Genomic DNA, 23169 nt, shown 5'->3' with positions numbered 1-23169 from the left:
ACACCCTCCTGAATGAATACTCATCCTCATTCTCATAAGACAATATCGAAAGCTCTCAGTTCTCTCACAAATTCAAGTCTTCTACATCCATTCAATAGTTAAAGAACACAGTTGTTCACACTGTGTGGATGAATAGAAAGTCACTAATTATAATCCTTCCAGTAAGATGGTAAACCACCGGGCTTTACTCATCTGCTCTGTCATTGTTCCCTAAAGTGCATAGGGCTTTCATCATCTACTTTGTCTCTATAGCCTCTCAGCCTCAAGGCACTACCATGTCATGCTGCAATACTCTAAAAATCCCTAGACCTTCCCATATATATGTTGTCCTATTAGAGTTTGAGCTCCTTAAGAGTTCAGACCTTGCTTTTGTTTTTATCTTCAGCATTTAGTTTGAGACTTTAAGGAAGTGTTTAATAAACACTTTTTTACATTGGTTCAAGATATCTAGGTAGCTATGTCCTATAAATAGCTGAAGGCACAGGTCTGGAGATATGGAGATATAGATTTGAGACCTGCATAAAGTGATGTATACTGCCTTTGGAGTTTCAAAGGAATGTTCTACTAACTTAGGCATCCATTCTTGCAAGAATATTAAAAAACCTTTCCTAAAGAAAAAAAAAAAGTGATGCATGAAGCTATGAGAATGAATGAGAATGACCGCATAGAAGTTATTTTTTTTTTGCCATGAAAAATATAACGTTTATTATTATTCCCAGAACTCCCTTAAAACTCAGGAAAAACACCTACTTCACCCATTTTCCTCAATCCCATCCCAAATGATGGTTCTTATTCCCCCCCCTTTTTTTTAAATAATTATAACTTTTTATTGACAGAACCCATGCCTGGGTAATTTTTTACATTATCCCTTGCACTCACTTCTGTTCCGACTTTTCTCCTCCCTCTCTCCACCCCCTCCCCCAGATGGCAAGCAGTCCTATACATGTTAAATATGTCACAGTATATCCTAGATACAATATATGTGTGTGTGTGTGTGTGTGTGTGTGTGTGTGTGTGCGCAGAACCGAACAGTTGTCTTGTTGCACAGGAAGAATTGGATTCAGAAGGTAAAAATAACTTGCGAAGAAAACAAAAATGCAAATAGTTTACATTCATTTCCCATTGTTCTTTCTTTGGGTGTAGCTGCTTCTGTCCATCATTGATCAATTGAAAATGAATTAAATCTTCTCTTTGTCAAAGAAATCCACTTCCATCAGAATACATCCTCATACAGTATCGTTGTTGAAGTATATAATGATCTCCTGGTTCTGCTCATTTCACTTAGCATCAGTTCATGTAAGTAGAATAGAAGTTTTCAACTTGGAGTCAATGACTTTGCTTTTCTTTTTTATTCTAATAATTGTTACAATACAACTGGTTTGCTATGAATCTTAAATATTTAAAGCATAATTTGGAGAAGCAACTCATGGACTTCATCAGCCTGCCAACATGGTATATGACCTAGAATAGTACAGTACCTGGAACATGGTAGGCACTTAATAAATGTTTGGTGATTAACTGACTATAGTGAGAAGAAAGAAAAGAGCCAGGAACAAAACCAAACAGTATTCACAATCGAGGAAGGGGAATGAGCAAAAGAAACAGAGTGGTAATTAAGGGATTTTTAAAGAGAGATTCCTTTTTAACTATATTTAATGGCCCAGTAAGTTTTTAGAAGAACCTTACATTCTTTTAAGTTCAATGGTGGCTAATCACAGAAAAAATTTCATTGATACTTAAACACTTCATATGTTCTTTTAAGGAAAAGCAATCAAATACTGTTAATTAAGACACATTTACATCTGAATTACAAAAAGAAAATGTAATACTTTGAACAGAACTAATATGTGGTACTCAATACTTTTATAATTAATAATGAAAGTGGGTTTTATTTAATTCATCAAAATACAAAGTTACCAGTAAACTCTACTGTTCATATTAGGACTCAAAATTTTGGAGGAATAATTTGTAGTTAGGATATCAAATTACCATTCTAAGTATTATATGAAAAAAGTAACAGACTGACAATCAAGAAATCCAAGTTCTGGTTCTGACTATCTAGTCTGAATTAATAGAACCTTTAGCAAATAAACCATCTTTTCTTTCCAAACAAGTTTCTTCATTGGTAAAACACAGAGGTTACATTAAATAATTTCAAAGGCTATTTTTAGTTCTGGAATTCTTAAGGTACTAATTATGTTGTCTGTATTTGAATTTTTCTTAAGTGACTGATTACAGAACTCTCCAATAGATAAACTATTTCCTTGAAATTTTTTTCCTAAACCTGTATGTGCAAGAATGCTTGTGGCAGCCCTCTTTGTAAGTAGCCAGAAACTGGAAACTGAGTGGATGCCCATTAATTAGAAAATGGCTAAGTAAATTGTGGTTTATGAATATTATGGAATATTATCCTTCTGTAAGAAATGACCAGCAGGATGATTTCAGAAAGGCCTGGAGAGACTTACATGAACTGATGCTGAGTGAAATGAGCAGAACCAGGAGGTCATTTTATACTTCAACAACACTATATGATGATCAATTCTGATGGTCATGGCCCTCTTTAACAATGAGATGAACTAAATCAGTTCCAATAGAGCAGTAATGAACTGAACCAGCTATACCCAGCGAAAGAACTCTGGGAGATGACTATGAACCACTACATAGAATTCTCAATCCTTCTATTTTTGTCTGCCTTCATTTTTGATTTCCTTCACAGGCTAATTGTACACTATTTCAAAGTCTGATTCTTTTGTACAGCAAAATAACTTTTTGGGCATGTATACATATATTGTATTTAACTTATACTTCAACATATTTAACATGTATTGGTCAACCTGCCATCTGGGGGAAGGGGTGGGGGGATGGAGGGGAAAAGTTGGAACAAAAGGTTTTGCAATTGTCAATGCTGAAAAAATACCCATGCATGTATCTTGTAAATAAAAAGCTATAATATAATAATTTTTTAAAAAAAGAAATTTTTTTCCTACTCATTTGCTTTTTTCACTAATAGTTACAAGACAAAATTTTGCTTGGTCCCAATGATCACCAAATGGTCTAAATTCAGTGTTCCCCAATGCTAAGTAGGGTCAAATCCAATGATCTTTTTTCCTCAATACTTATTAGTCTTGCTCTCTCTACTACATCTAACACTGCTGACCACTCCATCTGTTGTGCCCCCATCTGTTGTGTAATCTTCTCCATGAGTTTTGTGATGATGCTTTGCAAAAAAAAGCATCTTCTACTGAATTTTCTCAGTATCCTTTGTAAGATCATCATCCATACCCCTTTTTTTTCATGGGGATATCCCAGAATTCTGAGCTCTTTCCTTTTCTCTCTTTATACTATTTTGGAGACCTGTTCAGTTCCCTTAAAATCAATTAACCTCTCTAGGCAAAAGACTCCCAAATCTATATACCCAGCCATTATTTTTTTTCCTTGAGCTCCAGTTTCACATTTCTTTTTTTTTTAATAACTTTTTATTGACAGAACCCATGCCAGAGTAATTTTTTACAACATTATCCCTTGCACTCTCTTCTGTTCCGATTTTTCCCCTCCCTCCCTTCACCCCCTCCCCCAGATGACAAGCAGTCCTATACATGTTAAATAGGTCACAGTATATCCTAGATACAATATATGTGTGCAAAACCAAACAGTTCTATTGTTGCACAGGGAGAATTGGATTCAGGAGGTAGAAATAACCTGGGAAGAAAATCAAAAATGCAAGCAGTTTATATTCATTTCCCAGTGTCCTTTCTTTGGATGTAGCTGCTTCTGTCCATCCTTGATCAATTGAAATTGAGTTAGATCTCTTTGTCGAAGAAATCCACTTCCATCAGAATGCATCCTCATAACAGTATCGTTGTTGAGGTATATAATGATCTCCTGGTTCTGCTCATTTCACTTAGCATCAGTTCATGTAAGTCTCGCCAGTCCTCTCTGTATTCATGCTGCTGGTCATTTCTTACAGAACAATAATATTCCATAACATTCATATACCACAATTTACTCAACCATTCTCCAATTGATGGGCATCCATTCATTTTCCAGTTTCTAGCCACTACAAACAGGCAGTCTCACATTTCTAACAGCCTGCTGAGACACTACCTGAATGAGTCATAGGTTTCTCAAATTCAACATTTCCAGAACTAAGTTCACTGTATTTTCCAACCTCTACCTGCAAAATCTATCTCCTTTCTTAATCGCCATATTTCTGAAAGAATTCCAACATTCTTTTAATCACCCTGGTTCACAACCGGATTCCTCCTAAAATCTTCCCTCTCTTCATTTGCCATATCTTATCAAATCAACCTCTTCAGCATCCATGTACTTCTCTCCTTTCTTACTATAATCACCCTAATTCAGGACCTCATTACCTTTTGTCTAGTAACTTAGTATCACAGTAACTTAGTATTTGGTCTCCTTGCTTTGAGCCTTTCCTCTTTCCAATCTAACTGCCACAAGGCTGCTAAGCTGATTATCAAAAGTGCAGGCATGATAATCATTCTCCTGCTCAAGAACCTTCTGTGGTTCTCTATTTCCTCTATACTAAATACAAAATGGTATTTTGACAATCTAGCACAGTCTTTCCAGCCTTTTTTTTATTCTCTGTGTATGACACTTCATCTCTTATCTCTGTCTTTGCACACATTAGCCTCCAAACTTAGAATGTTCTCCCTCTTCACCTTGGCCTCTAGATTTAGTTCTAGCACCACCTCCTTCAAGAAAGCTTTCCTAATTCCTACAGCTGTTAATGCCCACCTTCCCCAAATTCCCACATCAAAAACATTTGCTATGTGTTTTGTATGTATCCTATCATTAATTGTGAGCACACTGTGTGTCAAAAGGAAAACAAGCTCCTTGACTAAAGGAGCTATTTCATTTCCATCTCTGCAAATACTGCTAGCACAGTGCTTAGCATAGTCAGTGCTTAATAAATACTGACTGACCTAAAGCTATAAAAAGTATCAATAAAAAATACATTAAAAATAAAGAAATGCTGCAAAGAAGGACTGCAAATAAAAAATTTGTCCCCCAAAAAATGTCCAAAAAAAATAAAGAATGTCTGGTTACAAAGTGGATAACGAAGGATAATTCAAAGACAGACCAGTTGCTGCACCAATTTACTAGCAATGTCAGGAGAAAGTGAAGAAAGTACCAAGTATGTAGGTAAAATGGCCCTCCCCATTCTAGGGATAATTAAGAAAAGAAATAGACAAGTACCACACAGTAAGAGGGGCCTGGATTTGTTTCAATCTATACCAATGATAGGTCTTTCCCTCCACAGTGATTTCAAAATCTATGAGTTTAAGAGGTAACATTGCAATATTCCCAATCTGACAATTTTGTTAAGATATCACCAGCCATAGCTACAAAGCCGTGCAATAAAAATTAATTTCTTTATAAGCCCGAAATTAAAATAGCTATCATTTCCAAGTGATACACAAATTAGTTACATAATAATGATAGAAGAAGAAGCAGCAAAAACAATTAACATTTATATGTCTACCATGTGTCAGGCACTGCACAATGTACTTTACTGTTGTCTTATTTGATCCTCATAGCAACCTTGAGAGGGAAACACCATTATTATACCCAATTTACAATTGAGAAAACAGACACAAATAAGTTTAGATGACTTGCTTAGGGTAACACAGCTGATAAGTATCTGAGACAGGATTTGGATTCAGGTTCTCCTGCCTCTAGGCTTGGCATTCTATCACTGAGCGACCTGCTACCTCAAATAAGTGATTAAAGTGATAACATGACTAAAGCTTAGCTCCTCCAATTAACCATTAACTATCAGAAGACAGGCACCTGGTTAATGAATATAATCAGTACCTTCTATTTAAAGATTCAAAAATAAATAAGCCCAGGTTAAATATTAAATTTCAGAATAAGTAACACCCCTCCTCCCCCAAAAAAAGGAAATTTCTTTCTTTAGAAGTTTTCACATTTGCTTAGAATACACAAGGGTGGCTTTCTATTGTTTAGACTGAAAGACACTGACTAACATTTCTTCAGAAAGAAAGCCCATTTAAACTGTGTGTTACAGCACAGAAAGATCAAAAGAGGCCCCTCATCCCTGAAGACAGAGGTAGGGCTGGCAGTGTCACTCTCTACAGGTATAGGACTCTTCCTTTCTGACCAGAATTGGGATTCCTAGAGCAAACTGGAGAGAGGGAAGCACCATTTGGAATGTAGCACTGGGAGAAAAGACATGAGAAAAGCTGAAGCATTCCTTGACAAGTTAATTGGACAGGGGAGCTGAGAACTTTACCCTGGAGACTAGTGAGAAGAATAAATGACCTGGAAAATAATCTAACAGATTCCAAAGAGGGAACTCATTTCTATCCCTTCTGTTTGTGTTCTCTTTTTGTTTAGAAATAATAACAACAATTAACTAGCATACATATAGAGAACCCAGTATCACACAACTAGTAAGTGTCAAAAGCAAAATTTGGATCCAAGCCTTCCTGACTCCAGCCCTAACTCAGATCTCTACCTTCACTTAGCTGCCCCCTGCAACAATATGCATTAGAGGCTTGAGAGTGACTCTCAACACTTAATTTAACATTTATTTATGACATTTACCCATCAACCTGAACAAGTCATTTAAACTTCTGAGTCTCAGTTTCCTAATCTATAAAATTGATAAAATAACCTGGGCTTGCTCTGGGGAAAGCACTCTGTAAATCCAAAAATATCAATAAAAATAATTTAAGTGAAAAGTTTCTCACATCTAAATATGGTTTTAGATTCTTGAATGGTTCAATCTAAAGGCAAGAATAGGTTATTGAATTACCAGATTTCTTTTTGCCATCTAAATAAGTCTTGAATAGTTTGATAACAAAATCGTGAAATTACTTTTGAATAAAAATTTGTTTCCTCTAACTACACCTACATGAGTAAATGTTTTAGGATATAAGAGAGTAGTATTATATAAAAAGAGCATTTTTAATAATTCTTAGTCAAAATAATCAAAGCGTATAACACTCAAAACTACATTGATTATCAAACAGAAAATTGAAGCATAAAAGGTTAAAACCTCTGCTCATATTTTGTTGTGCATCAGTGGCAAAACTGGGCCTTTAACCTAGAAGCCCTTATTCAGTAGCCTAAATTAAAAATTCTGTCTAATTTCAAATATAAAACACAAGCCTCTTATACCTTTAAAGCAGCAGAATTTGCTTGTTCATCCACAACACCCTTTTTTAGGACCTGGTTCTGTGCTCGAAGCTGAAAATATAAAAAGTAGTCATTAATTTTCAATTCACATAAGTACAAAAATAATTTATAATTTGTTTCAATAGTGTTTCTAAAAAACTAAATATTGGATTTTACAAAAATACTCAATGCAAACACACATCAATGTAAAAACCTCAATGCATTTATTAGTTTCATTTTAGTTCTGACAAACCAATTTTCATTTTCTTCAAAGTTCTTAGTTTACCAATTCTTCAATTTTATGCTTGGGACTTCTATTGTACAGTGAACAAATTATGTCATTGTAATAAAGCACCCCAAAGAAGATGTGGTACTATATCTACAAATTTAATTGCTCAAACAAACTGAAAAATATTTATTGAGTGTTTACTATTTCTAAGACAATAAGTTTGGGCATCACGGGAGTTGGAAAGGACCTTAAAGATACCATAAATGAGGTAATTCAAGGAGTCAGGGAAACAGGATCTATACTGATAATTAACAACACAACAGTACTTTAAAAAAAAAAAAAAAGTATTTACAATGAGTACTCCAAGAGTTCAGAAGAAAAAGAAATCAATATAGACTGAATGGAGTAGTCATGGAAAAGATAGAAATTGAGCTGACAATGTAAATAATAAGAGCGGCAATAGAAGGGCATTCAACACAATCAGAGAACATGAACAAAGACAATGTGTTTTATCCAGTTTAGCTGAGGCACAGAAATTAAGTATTTAGAACTGAGAAATGAATATTATTAGAATTCTGGGAAATCAAAGCAGGTCCTTTTCTGAGGAATTGAAAACTTAAAAGAATAGCCATTCATTCCTAAGTCAAACTGTCTAGTTTGACATCTGGAAAACAAAGAATAGAATTGCTTCTTTTTTTCCAAAAAGGACCAAAAAATCTTAAAATACTGAACACTGTAGTTGACCACAGAAAACTAGATAAAGTGATATAATAAGGGGAATTAAGCAGGATCTTGAAAGAATAGACTAAAAGAATATGGTGACTTCTGGCTATAAAAGAAATACATTTGTGTTGTGTCATCCATATTAGCTCAAGACTGAATGACTGTATCTGTATATAAGTGAGACTGAAAGAATATAAAGAAATAAAAATCTCCAGCAATCTAAGTGAAAGTCTAAATTGAAAAATCAAAGTATAACTAGGTCTAAAATTCATAGTCAAAAAGAACTGAAACTTGATTTTAAAATTCTTTTCCACTTCACCAAAATTCAATCAACCAACCAGTATTTACTGAATATCTATTTTGTACAAAACACTTATAATACCTTTGAGAGAATACAAAGAAAAATGAAATAGGGAACTTGCCCACAAGAAGTTTGTAAAGATGCACGGAGAAATGAGCCCAAGACAAGGAACAAGCTCTCAAAAATTAAAGTTCTGAAGACATGCAGGAACAATTTTTTATTCCAATGGAATAGAAAAGAAGGTTAAAATGATCAGTGCATATGGGATATACATGGGATATACATCAACTACCAAATTGGGCTTTTTAAAAAACATTTATAAAAGATGGGGCAAGTAACAAAAAGGAAACATAACTTCTAGAAAGTAGATGCTATTATTATTACGCATAATTTTATGCAGAAAAGAATTGAGGCAGACTGAGGTTAAGTGAGTGATTCAAGTTCGCACAGCTAATAAGTATCTGAGGCTGGATTTGGAAGAGATGTTCTTGACTCTAGGGCCAAGCCACTTTGAATCTCAGCTGCCATGAGCAGCTACAATTGAGAAAGTTCTGGGATTCAGAAATACTGAAGTTCAGAATGATTAAGGCTGGTATTAAATTCTAAGGACAAAATATTTAACTATATGAGGAAAAAATAAGGATCAAGAGAAATACAGGCCCACAACTCTTAAAATGAGAAAAAAAATACAAATTTCTTAACTCTTAATTTGTTTTTTCTGCCACAAGGAATGATGACTATACCAGAAAAAATATAATGAAAGCTCACAGGGACATGTAATCTAAGATACAACGAGAAGATAATAAGGGTGATTTGCTGGCGTGGGTGGTTTTAGATCATCAGGTTCAAATTAAAGACATCCTAGCAGCCTAAAAACAATCTGACAAATGAGATTCCTGAGCCACCATCAAGGGACATAAAGACATAGTGAACATAGGTCATAACACAGGACTAGAAAAGGATAAATACTGTTCTGATTTAAAGAGAAATAAACTCTCTTTAAAGGGGAAAGAGAGAGAGAGAGAAAGATGGAGGGGGGAAGGAGGAAAACAGGGGGAGGGAAGAAGGAAAGTAAACAAAGAGAGGGAAGGGAAGGAAGAAGGGAGGGAGAGAGAAAAGAAATGGATAATGCAAAACTCAAGCTAGTGAGCTTAATTTTTTCACGTTTTATGAAAAACCCTGACAAGCTGGAGAACACCCAAAAGAGGAAAATTTGGATAATAAACCATGTTACATAAACAAGAATTAGTTGAAGAAATTAGGGATATTTAATCTGGAGAGGGGAAAGAAGGAAGGACATAATAACTATCTTCAAGTATCTAGAAAGATGTGTTGAGTATGAGAAGACAAACAGATTCAATGAATGAAAGATGAAAAGGAAATTTATACTTAATGTAAGGAAACCTTCTTATCAACAGTTATATAAATGTGGAATGAACTGCAATAGGAGGTGGTAAACCACACTCATTCTCCGTAGAGTTCTCCAAGAGAAGAATGGATAACAATTTGATAGGAATATATAAGAAGAAATTCTTGTTCAGTGTAATTTCATATATAGTTCATATATAAGAAGCTTTCAAAGTTCTTTCCATAGATCCTAAGATTCTATGAGATATCCTAATAGCATAATCAGTGCAATAAAATGTGATCATTTGTTACACATGCAAACATTTAAAAAAAAAAAAACTTTTTGCAGTGTTTATGGATTCAATTTAACCATGTGATGCCCCTGTATAATACACTAGCTCAAAAACTAACTAAAGCTGGTGGGCTACATCCAGTCCACTGCCTGTTTTCCTATGGACTGTGAACTAAGATAAAGACAATTCTTAGTTCATTAGCTATACAAAAACAGAAAGCAGAACAAATCTGGCCCATAACCTAAAGTTTATCCACCCCTGAATTAGAATTATATTGCTATGGAAAATATAGAGAATAAAGTCCTTTAACTCAAATTTTCTCTAAATACTGTCACTGGGACAACTAGATGGCACAATGGAAAGAACACTGGCAATGAAATCAAGAGACTTAGAGTTCAAATCCTGCCTCAGACACTTACTGTGTGATCCTGAGAACACTACTTAATCCTGTGGCCTCCAAAAAACAAATAAACAAAAAACCTACATACTATTATCACCATTAACACTAGTCTGAAGTGCCTTCATTTCCTCATCTGTAAAATGAAGGACTTAAAACATGATTTCTAGGAACCTTTACAACTTTTCATCTTATGTTTGGAGTTTAAAAACCTTCACAGTATGTTTTTTTTGCTACCTTTCAATTCATTTTATTCCCTTCTAGGAATTCTACAATCTAGCTACTCTTTGCCTATTTGTCATTCCTCAAACATAACACTCCCATCTCCCAACTCAATATACTTGTACAGGCATTGTACTGTACAAAGAATACTTTCACCCTTTACTTCAGTAACTTTGGCTTCCCTTAAAACTCAGCTGAAATTCCATATTCTACAAAGGCATTCTGCATCCCATCCTCCCTTCATCTCAATGCTAGTGCCTTCCCTCGGAGATTATCTTCTGATTACAATGTATAAATCTTGAATATACATAGTTATTCACACCTCCTCTACCTCCAAGAGAGAGGAGGAACCCTATTTTTGCCTTTCTTTGTAACTCTGCACTTAGCAGAATGCCTGCTACAAAGAAGCACTTACCAATTGCATCAAGTATATCACCAACTCTGAAAACCAAATCTATAATATGCTTCTGGCTTTTCACCTGCTTCTTTTTGAAAAACTGATTAGTTCTGGCCCCATTATTTTCCTATCACTTTCCCAAATGAGATAAATTGCATAATTCCAAATAGAAAGCAGGGATATTTCCAAACTATGCTGCTGCCTCTTCAGTAGAGAAATGTTCCTTTACAGGTTTTTTGTTTGTTTCAGGACACTCATCATTGACCAGACCTCCGTGAGTTATTTTTCCATGAACAGCAATGAACTATTATTCTGAGCTATTCACTAACTCTCTCACAGACTCTCTTTGATCAATGAAATTCCACAAAATCTCATCTTTAGAAGAAACCTTAGAGTTCACTTTGTCCAATCTATGTTGGTAAAAGAATTCCCTCTTCTAACACACATGAAAAATTTAAGCATTCAGCTTTCCTTTAAATATTTCAAATAAGTATGAACACAACTTACAGCCCCCCTCAATTTCCATACAGTGCTAATTACAAAAAAAGATTCTCCCTATAGAGAATCTCGATTTCTCTCCTTTTAATTTCACCCATTTCTCCTAGTTCTTCTCTTTGAGGAAAAGCAGAGCAGAACAAGTCGATTCCCTCTTCCGTATAATAATCCTTCAGATAGCTGAAGGCAACTTTCATGTACCACAAATTTTTTTCTTGGGTCAAACATTCCCGGCCCTTCAATTCATGCTCATGCAACATTTATGACAGGACCTATCAGGGAATTCATTATGAAACAGTGACTTTTTTGACATCATCTTCAACAAGCAAAGCCAGGCCCTCATCCACTTACCCCTACAGAAATTTAAGATTAGATATCATCCACTTGGTGTTTCTTTTAGCTAATCCTCATTTCTGAATTTTGAAGGTATTAGAGGATATCATTGATGAAATATAAATTATCAACCAACTCTGAACTCAGGAACAAGCATAAGGCACCTGCTAACATTTGAAAAAAATTCAGATATTCTTTTTCCCATGAGTAGGGTCTGGGGAAACTCTCACCTTGTCTTCCAGTCTTAGCCACTGATGAAGATAGTCTATCCTTAACTTATCACTTCAGGGGATAAGATCGTCAACTGGGTAAAAGAAAATCAATTAAAATAATTTCAATAACCATATCTGAACTATGGAATAGGGCTCTAATGAATTCTGTCTTGATTACTTGGACTTGAAGTATTCTTACTACAAGACTCTTAAAGAGATCAGAATATTCATGGTAGTGATTAGAGGAACATCTAAGTAACTAACTCATTCAGTCTCAAACAAACCCAAGGCCAGAATGTAGGTTAGAGTGGAGGCCATTTTAAGATGTCAGGAAGGCTAGATATTACAGACCACTCCTTGTAGAAGAGTGGAAAAGGCAATAGAATAGGAGTCAGGAAATGTGGGGTTGGGCCCCAGCTCTACTACATTTACCTGTGCAGCCTTGGGCAAATCATTTAACCTCGTGGGACCTCAGTTTCCTCATCTGTAAAAATGAAAAAGAGCATCATGTAGTGTAAAGAGCACTGAATCTGCCATCAAAGACCTGGGGGTTTGGATCTCCTGGCTCTGCTTCTTACAATTTGTCTGACCTTTCTGAATCTCAGTTTCCTATTTGTAAAATGAAAGAAATAGATGAGACAATCTTAAAAAAGAAAAAAAACCTTCTAAAAATATAATCCTATGAAAGTCATATCTCTCCCATGAACTAATTATATGTATCATTTAACCCTGTGCCTTCAATTCCTTCAGCTGTAAAATTATGAAATGGATCAAATGGTCTCGAGTTGTTTGTTCGTTTGTTTTTCAACAGAAATTCTATTAAGTTTCTCAGTGTCTGGAAAGAAAAAAAAAAGTATCCTAACTCTAACTTTACCTTCCCAAATAGCAACTATCCTGTAAATCTTAAGTAAAAGTAAAAAAATCTTAAGTAAAAAGTCTTCCCAAAGACAAATTTAAGAAACAATACTGCAAAGTGGTAGAAAAATAAACTCTTGGAGAAAAACTGAAGTTCAAATTCCCTAATATTTTTCCCTGCTCTAAAGACTTTTTAAAAGAGGCACCTTATTCTAAATGCAAGCATAATAGTGCCTATATACACCAGCTATCCCTTAATCTAGGTACAAAGAATATATCTCAAAAATTTTTTGGAATAACAACAATGGGTCCCAGTTGAAATCCAAAAGTTCCAGCAAAAGAGTAGACTGAACTGAGATCCACAACTGATTTAACAAAAAGAAAACAATAGAGGATTTCTGCTGCAATGGAAGTAGAAGAAATCAATGGAGTGGACACAAAACCAAGTGAAGCTAATAGTATTTATTCTTGGAACTACTATTAGAGTTTCCAATATTGAGCAAGGAATTTCCCATTCTGGGTCAGACCAGAAAACTCTTCTGAAAGAAATGTACTTTTGAAATGTATCAACTCTTTCCTAAATGGCCAAACAAATGACAGTTTCCTCAGTAATAATTTTCCCTGATCTCTCTATAGCATAGGACTTTGACTACCACTTTTCTTATAAACTCTCTTTCCCTTGCCTTACAAGACACAACACTATGCAGGGTTTCCTTTTAGTACTATGTCTTCTTGGCTAGCTTATCCCCACACCATGGAATAACTCAAAGTTTAATCTTTGACCCCAGTGGTCTGTTTTTATATTCTCTTTCCTGAGAAACTAATTATTCTCACAATTACAACTATTATCTCTACAAAGATGATACCCAAATCATTACTTTAGTCATGACTTTTTATTCCCAGACACATATCCAACTGCGTACTGGACATTTTCATTTAGGTGTCCTCCTCTCACTTCAAGTGACTTAAGTGGTCTCAGAAATAGCAACACCTCAGACCATCAGTTCTACTTCTAACGTAGCTCTCAATACCATCAGGGGAAATAACTCCATTTCAACTATGACAAACACTAATCACTGCCACCAATGAACAAATAAGGCCAAGAGTCAGAGAAACACCCTTGAGACCACTAGCCCTGCTTCCAGCGTAGACCCTCTAGTTATAGTTCAAGAAGGAATGCTGACAGATGAGAAAGCCTGCCATCTCTGCTAACACCAACCTACAGCCAACTACCCAACCAACTACCACTGACATGCAGGTTAAGTGCCAAAGCCAAAGTCTGAGAATTTCTCCCCATACCTCACACAAACCCCTACAGCCACAGGCTAGAAAAGTAATTATTTCTATGGGTGCGGCAACCCCAATCTACTCAAAAGCAAAGCTACTAATTGCCATTGTTGATTTTATTAGAAACCAATATGATTTTATCAATAGAAGTGGCATTAAATAAGATGAATTGCCTTCTGCTTTATTCATACATTCAAGGATCATAGGCCCTTCCATATAAAGCACAGCTGAAATCTCAGACTATGTTATCTCCATCATTAGAATATTAATTCCTCAAGAGAGAATACTGTCTGTATTCCTAGCACTTTACACACCAATGTAGTGTTTATTTTTTTCGTTTTGTTCATGCCTTCATCTTATGTGCTAGGAAACACTCAACATGTCAAACTCAACACCTTCCCCTTGCAAAAGTAGTTTCCCTTCTCCTCTCCTGACATCTCCAGATGTTAGTGTCCTATTTAATACAGTCTTGGGCAGAGGAAATATTATAAATGCTTACACCTTACCCCTCTTGCCCACATCAAAAATAAACTTGTATTTATTTTGTATATACTTATGTGTAAAAATGTTACCTCCCCTAAGAGAATGGAGGGTCCTTGAGGGGAGAGACAGTTTAATATTTGTCTTTGTATCCTCAGTGTCTAGCAACTCCTGGCACATAAGAAGTACTTAATAAATGCTTGCTGATCAACCTCTTTACTTTTTTCAGTAACACTATCAAATCTCAGGGTCATATCTGAATTCTTCCTTATATCCAAAAATCTAATTAAATACACAGACTTGTCTTTCCTCCTACAATGTCCCTTTGTTCTAATTCCCATTTACAACACCTAGTCTAGGATGTTAGAAATAGGAATACCTTCTTACCCTCCTCCAGGATTATTAGTGCAATATCCCTTCTTACCCTCCTCCAGGATTATTAGTGCAATACCCCTTTCTCACTGTTCTTTCTGCTTTCATTGTTCTCTATCTAATATATCTATACAACACATAACTGTCAGATTAACCTTAGATTTGAATAGTCTTTTGATAACCCTATATAATGCTAATAAGAGTAATTTTGTAAAGTTTTGATCATATGGCTTTCCCATTTAAAACTTTCATTTGCTTATAGAATATAATCCAAACAACTCAACATGGTATCCCAGACTCTTTCTTACTTTTCTATTCTAGAAAAAGAAAAGTATGCAATTTCCTACAATTTCCCATCATATACTTTCCACTCAAGACATGCTAGCCCTAAAATATGCCCTGTACTTTTCTCTGTTCCTTTATTGCTCACTATTCCTTCCAACTTTTCTCTTCTTTCTCAAAATTCTATCCATTTTTCATGAGCCTGCCCAAATTCCATTTTCTCTATTATCTTCCCCACACTCACAGCTGGAGTAAATTCTTCCTTTTCTAAATTCCCACAGGATTTTTGTAAATAACTCCTTCACGTCTCATCACATCCTGCACAATATTATAGTTATGTACATTTATATACATACATCATATCTCCATCAGGTTTTAGTTTTGAGAAAGAGAGGGGGATAGTCTTCATTTTTGTAACCCCCAAAGGACAGAGCAAAGCATATGCAAAGAACAAGCATAAATTAAAGTTTGTTACATGACAGACCAAGCCAGGACTCTGTTCAACCTTATTTTCCAATATTCCTCACCAATCAGTCAACAATCATTTATTAAGCACTTACTATGTTCCACACGCTGGGGATAAAAAGAAAGACACATACACAGTCCCAGCTATCTCAGCTCACATCCCAATAGAGAAGACAATATACAAATAACTATGTAAATATAAGATGCAGTGTAAATGAAAGCTAGTTTCAGAAAAAAGGCACTAGCAATGAAGGGAGAGGACTGGAAAACTTCTTTTGCAGGAGGTGAGATTTAAGCAAGGTGAATTTTAAAGCAACTCAGGAAAGTCAAAAAACAAAAGGAAAAAAAGCATTTGGGGCGTGAGGGACAGCCAGTGAAAAGAGTCACTAAGTTGGGCGATGGGGTGTCATGTGGTATAGGAGTAGCAAGGAGGCCAATGTATCTGAGGATCACAAAGTTCATGGAAAGGAATAAAGTATAAAAATACCAGCAAAGTAGGAAGGCCAAATTGTGAACCTTCCTAATCTAATAAGGCTCAACCAATCATAATATTCCAGTTCCTTACCCAAACAATATGAAATGTCATCTCCTCTAACAAATCCTATCCAACTTTTAAATTCAGCTACAAAGTCCCATCATACCTTTCCCAAACTAATAAGCTTCACTCTTCCTCCTCTATATACCTAAGCATTTACCTTTTATATTAGTATTAATCATCCCCTGCCTTGCAGTTTAACTTTTTAATGTACATGTTTTGTCTATTTGATGAGGCTGAAGCTCAAGGGACATGCCATGTATTTCTATCTCTCTCTGTGTCTAGTATTGTACAAGCCAGAAAACGTTTTAACATGATCAGTACTGTACCAAGTAGAAATTCAATATATGTAAGTGGTGTGTCTATAAAGTAATGAAACTTTACTATGGTTGGTTGACTATGAATATTTTGTTTTTAAGATTCCAGCCTTTAAACTTATTTCATATCTTTTCCTATGCACTTGTTCCATGACTGAAAAAGGGACTTTTGGAACTCCTTCAGAACAAGTTTATCAACCCAAAAAGTTAAGTCAGTCTCATGACTCTATGCAAGTCTTGGGAATTAATATTATTTCATTATCATTTTTTTAAGTAATAAAAATGGAATTATCTAATTTTGTAATATGTCAGGTAATGATGTGAGAGAAATGCTGGACCTGGTGTCAGAAAGACTTGAGTTCAAATACAGCCATTTACAAGTTTCCCTCACATTTACAAGTTTCATGATCCTGGACAATTCACTTAATCACTGTTAGTTTCCTCAATTTTATATTGGGGACAAAAACAGCACCTAACTCTCAGGGTTGTTCTGAAAATTAAATGAGCTAATATTTGTAAAGTACCTGGCTCCACATAGAAGGCTTGTTCCCACTCACTTAAACATGTTTTTCATTCTGGCCACAAAAAGTTTTTGAATTTCTCAAAAATACAAAGCACAGAGATTTGCCACTATTTAAGATGCTATAAGATTCAGAGTTGAACGGGATGTTAAAAGAAAAATCATCTGTTCAAACTACTTCTTTTACTGATTAAGAATCTGAAGCTCAGGACATGTGTAACTTGTCCTGGAGCACAAAGGTAGTTGAAAAACTAGAATTGGAATCTGGGTATTTTGACTAATGCAAATCCAAGGTGCCTTCACTTACTACAACTGTCTGGTATTCAAAAGAATCATGGCAGCTCCCAAAAATGTTTCAGCAATAATAGTATTATTTTTTAAAAATTTAAAAAAAGGAAGGACCTTTGGGATTGATTATTTTGAAGGAGACAAAAATCAGAAGAGTTCTGAAATCTGGACTGTCAAAGAGCTAGAAGGGATTTTGGAGAACACCTCATCTAACCAATGAGGATACTTTGTTTAAAAATGGGTTGCTTTGCCTTATGGCTTTTATAGTTATTAGAAAACTGAATCAACCACAAGACAACCTTGGTCTCTAGTTTCTTGGGACTCTAAAAAGGAAAGAAATGCCTCTGCGCCTCACACCCTGCACAAATGGGAAAGCTTGAACCAGGGGAAGCAATAGTTTCAATCCCCCTTAGGTTGCCTCAAGGTTCCATTACACACACTCCTCTGAAATAAGACAGATAAAGGTCTCTAGACATAAAAGGGAACACCCCTGCACTACGCCCGTTAAAACAATTGGCTGGGCAGTGAGCAGGGCTCCCATTTAATTCATTCCACAAGTGTTCCAGCATCCCGGGGGATAAAAAGCTAGTTCCCGAGCCTTCGGGCGATTTCGGGACCCACGAGAAGAAAAGGCCCGGATCTTCAAAATGCCAACATAAATGCTCTCAATGTAGCCAGTACTTCCACGCCCAAGAAATTAAAAAGGTTTCTTAAGTGGAAAGGGAGGACCACGAACATCCGGACGTCAGTGCAAGGGCCGATTCATCCTTTTGGGAAGAGGAGGGCGATCCTCCCCAATATCGGCCCGGGTAAGCCGAGGCAAAGGGCAGGGAAAGGCAATCCACCTGTCCTCCACGCCGAACCCTCGGGGACAGAACCCAGGACCTGCAGACGAGGAGGCGCCAAACTCTGCCTCCATCCCAGCATCCCAAAGAGCCCCGGACCCCGCCCAGCACCCCTACTCTTAGCTCTAGACTGCAGGTGCACAGGGCGTCGCGGGGATGGGGGCCGCTGCGGGAGCATCAGCCCGCCCGCTCCTTTTCCCGGGAAGGAGCCCTCGACGCTACCAAGGCAACGGGAGGCAGCGGGGCCTTCCCCCACCCCACCCCCGGTCGCCGTCCCGGGGGGGTAGGGCGAGGGCTGGCTACCTTCGAGTACTCCTGAGCCAGCTTCTGGTACTTCCCCTGCAGGTCCGCCGTGGCCATCGCGCCCCCTGCACCGTCCAGGCCGGGCTGCCCGGCCGCAGTCCCGTCCCCGCCACCCCTAACCCCCGGAGGTTCTCGCCAGCTCGGCTCCGCCAGCGCCCTCACTCGGCACTGGGCTGTCGGCAGGTACCCGCCGCCGCCTCAGCCGCTGCCGCCGCGGAACCTCCACTTCCGGGTTCGCCCGAAGGGAGAAAGGCGGGGAAAGAGCCAGAGAGGGAAGGGAGGTGGAGAGAGGGCGGGCAAACGTCGAAGAAGCAGCCGCGGAGCCCCGCCCCTCCGCGGTGGGGGACGCCAGTGCGCAGCCTCACCACCACTAGTTCCACGAGGCTCCTCCTTGGGAGACCCAGGGGGCGCCATTTTGACGCACGGCCCAAGATGGTGTCAAAGGCGGTGGGGGGGCGTGGAGCTGGCAGAACCGGAAAAAGCGTATGGGAGAGGAGGGAGGGAAAAAGGAGGAGCGGAAGGAGGAGTAAGCGAGGCACTGTGTGAACTCATCCATCCGCTCTGTGGTCTCCATGGCAACAGCCTGGTAACTACAAGGAAGCCTGTCCTCTCTAGAGACGGAACTATATGTCCCGTGATACATCCAGTCTCTGGGCACGGCTCTCACCCGGCAGTCCTTCGAATCTCCACAACCGGAAAAAACAGAACCTCGCCACTGTGCTCTTTCTACATTAGGGTCTTTGCCTAGCTTCTTGCCCTCATTTGTTACGCGTTGTCTCCCTCATTAGACTGTGAGCTCCTGGGGAACTAAATCTGTTTTTGCGCAGAATGAGCGCGTAATAAATATTTATTAACTGCCTCCCACCTCCCTCAGGACATTTCTCCGAAAAAGAGTGGGGGGAAGTATAATAGAATTAGGGTAAGAAGGGCAAGTCATATACGAAGCCATCTCACTTCATTTACAGCTAGTGTGCCACTTCAGAACATGTATGAATAATTAATGCAAAAACGGTTATGTCTGAAATCTTTCGGGGTCTTTTTGCTAGAATTAATTACATCGCCATCGATATCATTGCCCTCCACGGTCAACCACTTCATGGTAAAGGGAGATAGTTGGTTAATATGTGCCGGGTATTGTGCCTTGGCATTGAAAAAGCAAATATGAAAAAAATAATGATTTCTAGGAGGTTGTAACCTAATGGAGGAAGAGACATAAAAGCTTAAAAGGGAAAGGGGTGCTGGAGCAGCAGCATGGGGCAGCCAGGGAGTGAAGGTACCCAGTGCAAGAAAACAAAGAAGTCCTGAAAAGTGCATTTGGGTTTCCAGATCTTTCTCCTGAAAAGGAATGCAAGGGATCAAAGGATGCTGAGGTAGGTTCGTGGGCCGAAATGGTACTGCAAATTGAAGAGGTTCCTTGGGACAGGTTTGAGAACCCCAAGGATTGCATTAGGATGGGACATGCCTGGTATATATTACCTTCCTTTCCTTCCTTACCAAAAACAAAAATCAGGCCTCAATAAAGTCAATCTTTCTTTTTGGCAATCTGCTCCCAAAATTTTCAGTTTTCAAGTTTGTTTGGTTTTTTTTGATAGCAAAAAAATGTGGAGTTGAGATGGTGAGGTGAGCTCTACCTATGGAGATAGTCCTGGATCTCACCAAAGGCAAAAGTTTCTGAAGTCTCTAGAGTAGCAAGTTGGAAACAGTTACATTGTTGAGATTCAAGAGGGAACCTCAAAATTTTGGGGTTCTATTCTGGTATCACACAAGGGATCTCAAAAGCATTTGCAGGCTCAGATCCATCTCTAAATCAAGGGACAAGGTTTAATACAATTGCAATGCTAATTAAAACAGGCTAAATTCCAAAAGAAGGTAGCAAAGAGCTAAGGTCAAGAAAGCAAATTTATAGGGAAAACTTAGAGAAACCAGGTGCTTCATGTCACTGACAGGCTAATTTTATAGCTCAGAAGTGTGTGTGGGGAGTCTGGTTCTGACTGTGCACAGATGCAGTACCCGTAGTAGTCTGAGCAAAGTTTACAGGAGCCTTCTGGAGGTGTATTTTTAGGCCTGAAACACTGGGTCAAATGAAGCATCCAATTTTGTTCTGAGCCTGCATTAGCTTTAAGCACCTCATTGTTGTTGCTCATCAATCTCAGAAACCCATTATTACTGACCAACAGGCTGGTATCAGACAGCCAGCAATATCTGTGGGCTCAGCATCCTGGCCATATAAACTAAGACAAGATAGCCTAAGGAAAGAAGTACATCATTTCTAATTGCATTATTCTCAAGGCCTCGGGTTATTGCTACATGCTTCCTAGGGACTGTACCACATCGAGATGATGGAAACTGCCAGCTCTTCTCACATCTTCCTAAAGTCTTTTCATTCAGCAACCTGAAATGGAGCTGCCTTCTTCCATCTTCTTTCCAAAGCTGGAAGCCAACTCAAGACTTCAGGCCCACTTAGAAAATTCTAAAGGGGACTCTTACAAGATGAATCCCAGCTTGAAGAGACCCCTTCCAAAGGAGGACCAGCTGAGAACTGAAGTTCTTGTCTCTCACCAACTCTACCAACCTTTTATTCAAATCAAGTCCTTCATCTCCATCAATAAGAAGAGAAATCCTATACCAATGGATTTGAGGATAGGGGTTACATTTTTAAATGTTTAAGACTGATGCTGATAGTTGGTGTGGAATCAAAAGCAAGGTTATTTATTGGTTGTTGAGTTATAGCAATGTCGAAAAGTAAGATTAGGGCGTAGTTTCTAGCAGAGTGTTTCAGAGATTTTTCTTCAGATTTCTTTATACTAGTCAAGATTTTTTTTTAAATATAAATATTTTAAAACATTCATTTATATGTGATGCATTTAATCTATAGAGATTATATATTATATAGTATAATCCTTTATAAAGGGTGTTATAGTAGAAATAACTCAGCTTTAAATTCATATAGTAAAGTACTACTACAGAAATCTACCACAACACAAAAATTATAGAAGTAAAAATCTAGGTTTTATTTTGTTAAGCACAGGCTTAGGATTTTAAAATAATAATAATTCTGAACAAAGATGAGGATTCCAAAGAGACTTTTTATAAACAAAATTATATCAGAGTGCAGGAGAAATAATTTTTTTGATATTATAATCTTATCCATTCTTTTCAGTTACAAAAGTTGCTTAAAAGACAAATTTATAATCCCGTTCTTCCTTCAATGTCATAAAAGTTGAAAAAACTTAATTAAATAGAGTTATAATCTCACACATTTCCTAAGGAAACAAATCTAGTTAAACAGACTCTATTGGTAAACTGAGTCAGGTTGCAGATTAAACTTCATTTAGAGGTTTCACAATGAGCTGATTAAAAGGAAAGGTTTACATATCTACAGAGAATCCTTCTTAAAATAAGGTTAAATCAAATTACTTCAGGAAGCCTTGGGTCTTTTGATTTCTTATCTGAGGAATATTTGAGACCTTAAGGAAATTTTCCTGCCATGAGATTGGTTTCAGTCAACTCAGTAATCTTCTAACTAGGAGAAACAACTTTGGTCCCCCAACACCAAATAATAGAAATTACTAAAAGGAAATTAAGAACCCATAATTCTTATTATAAGGGTATATTTCTTTGTCTGGGAATTCAAGAATCTTTTGCAATAACTTGGTCTAGTCCACAAATTGAGAACTACTTATCCAAGTCATTTTATAGATGTGGAAAATAAAGTATAGAAGTAGGATTCTCCTTTTTCTGCCACAACTCAGCCATCTCTTGCCCTGTGAAATTTATTCAGTCAAAAACTATTTAAATCATGGTGGCTATTTCTTAAAAAGTTCAGTCCCTGGTTTACTGTCTTTTTCTCTGCAACCCTTGCCTTTATAATAGGAGATTTCAAGGCCTATATTGATTCTCTCTTAAACACTGGAACCTTAATTCCTCAACTTCCTGAATTCCCCAAACTTTCTTTATCTTTGCCACACACAGGGATGGTCACACCCATAATCTCACAATCATTCACAAGTGTTCCAGTTCCACGATCCAAAATTCTGATATTCCTCAATCTTATAATATTTTATTATTCCTTATCCCTCTAAATCTAAGAGTTGAACCCCAGATACTAAACCATAGCCACTCCCTCCCTTCCTTGCCATTAGGACTGGAAGAAAATTAAGTTTAGAAAAGAGGCAAGGAAAAACCCTGAAGCTCTGACCATTGTGTCAAAAACTCCAGGTGCATTATCTTGATCCTTGCAAGGATAATTCCCCCTCCTTTTAGGTATTGCCCCACAGCTCAAAGTCTCCTATCCTGTCAGGATTAAATTGTGATCTTTTCTTGGAATTATGGCTTGTCCATCCTCCCAGTGTCTTTGTCCCCTTTCTCTGCCTTTGTTTCCCCTATAAGACCGTATACTCAGTTTGCAAACCCTAATTAGCTAAAACTTTATATAAGCTCTCTGCCTCAGTTTATATGTACTGAATGCTTTGGACAAGAATCCCATTTGGTCAGCTAGTTTAAACTC

At 37.3% G+C, this 23169-nt stretch overlaps 1 protein-coding gene across 3 annotated transcripts in view; it reads right to left on the bottom strand.

The window, feature by feature from the left end:
• The window catches only part of PPP1R21 (protein phosphatase 1 regulatory subunit 21), a 144326-nt gene extending 125444 nt beyond the window's left edge, over window positions 1-18882 (bottom strand). For 2 of the 3 annotated variants that reach the window (XM_051975235.1, XM_051975238.1), the window contains exons 1-2: window positions 18663-18882; window positions 7168-7236 (exon numbers count right to left, since the gene is read on the bottom strand). In XM_051975235.1, the coding sequence (XP_051831195.1) occupies window positions 7168-7236; window positions 18663-18719 (126 nt within the window). In that variant the 5' untranslated portion in view covers window positions 18720-18882. The remainder of the gene's footprint in view (window positions 1-7167; window positions 7237-18662) is intronic. The other variant, XM_051975236.1, reaches the window with a different exon arrangement.
• Window positions 18883-23169: the final 4287 nt, after the last annotated feature.

Source organism: Antechinus flavipes, chromosome 2, assembly GCF_016432865.1.
Source record: "Antechinus flavipes isolate AdamAnt ecotype Samford, QLD, Australia chromosome 2, AdamAnt_v2, whole genome shotgun sequence".
NCBI classification, from domain to species: domain Eukaryota; kingdom Metazoa; phylum Chordata; class Mammalia; order Dasyuromorphia; family Dasyuridae; genus Antechinus; species Antechinus flavipes.
This window is presented reverse-complemented; position numbering and strand designations above follow the sequence as displayed.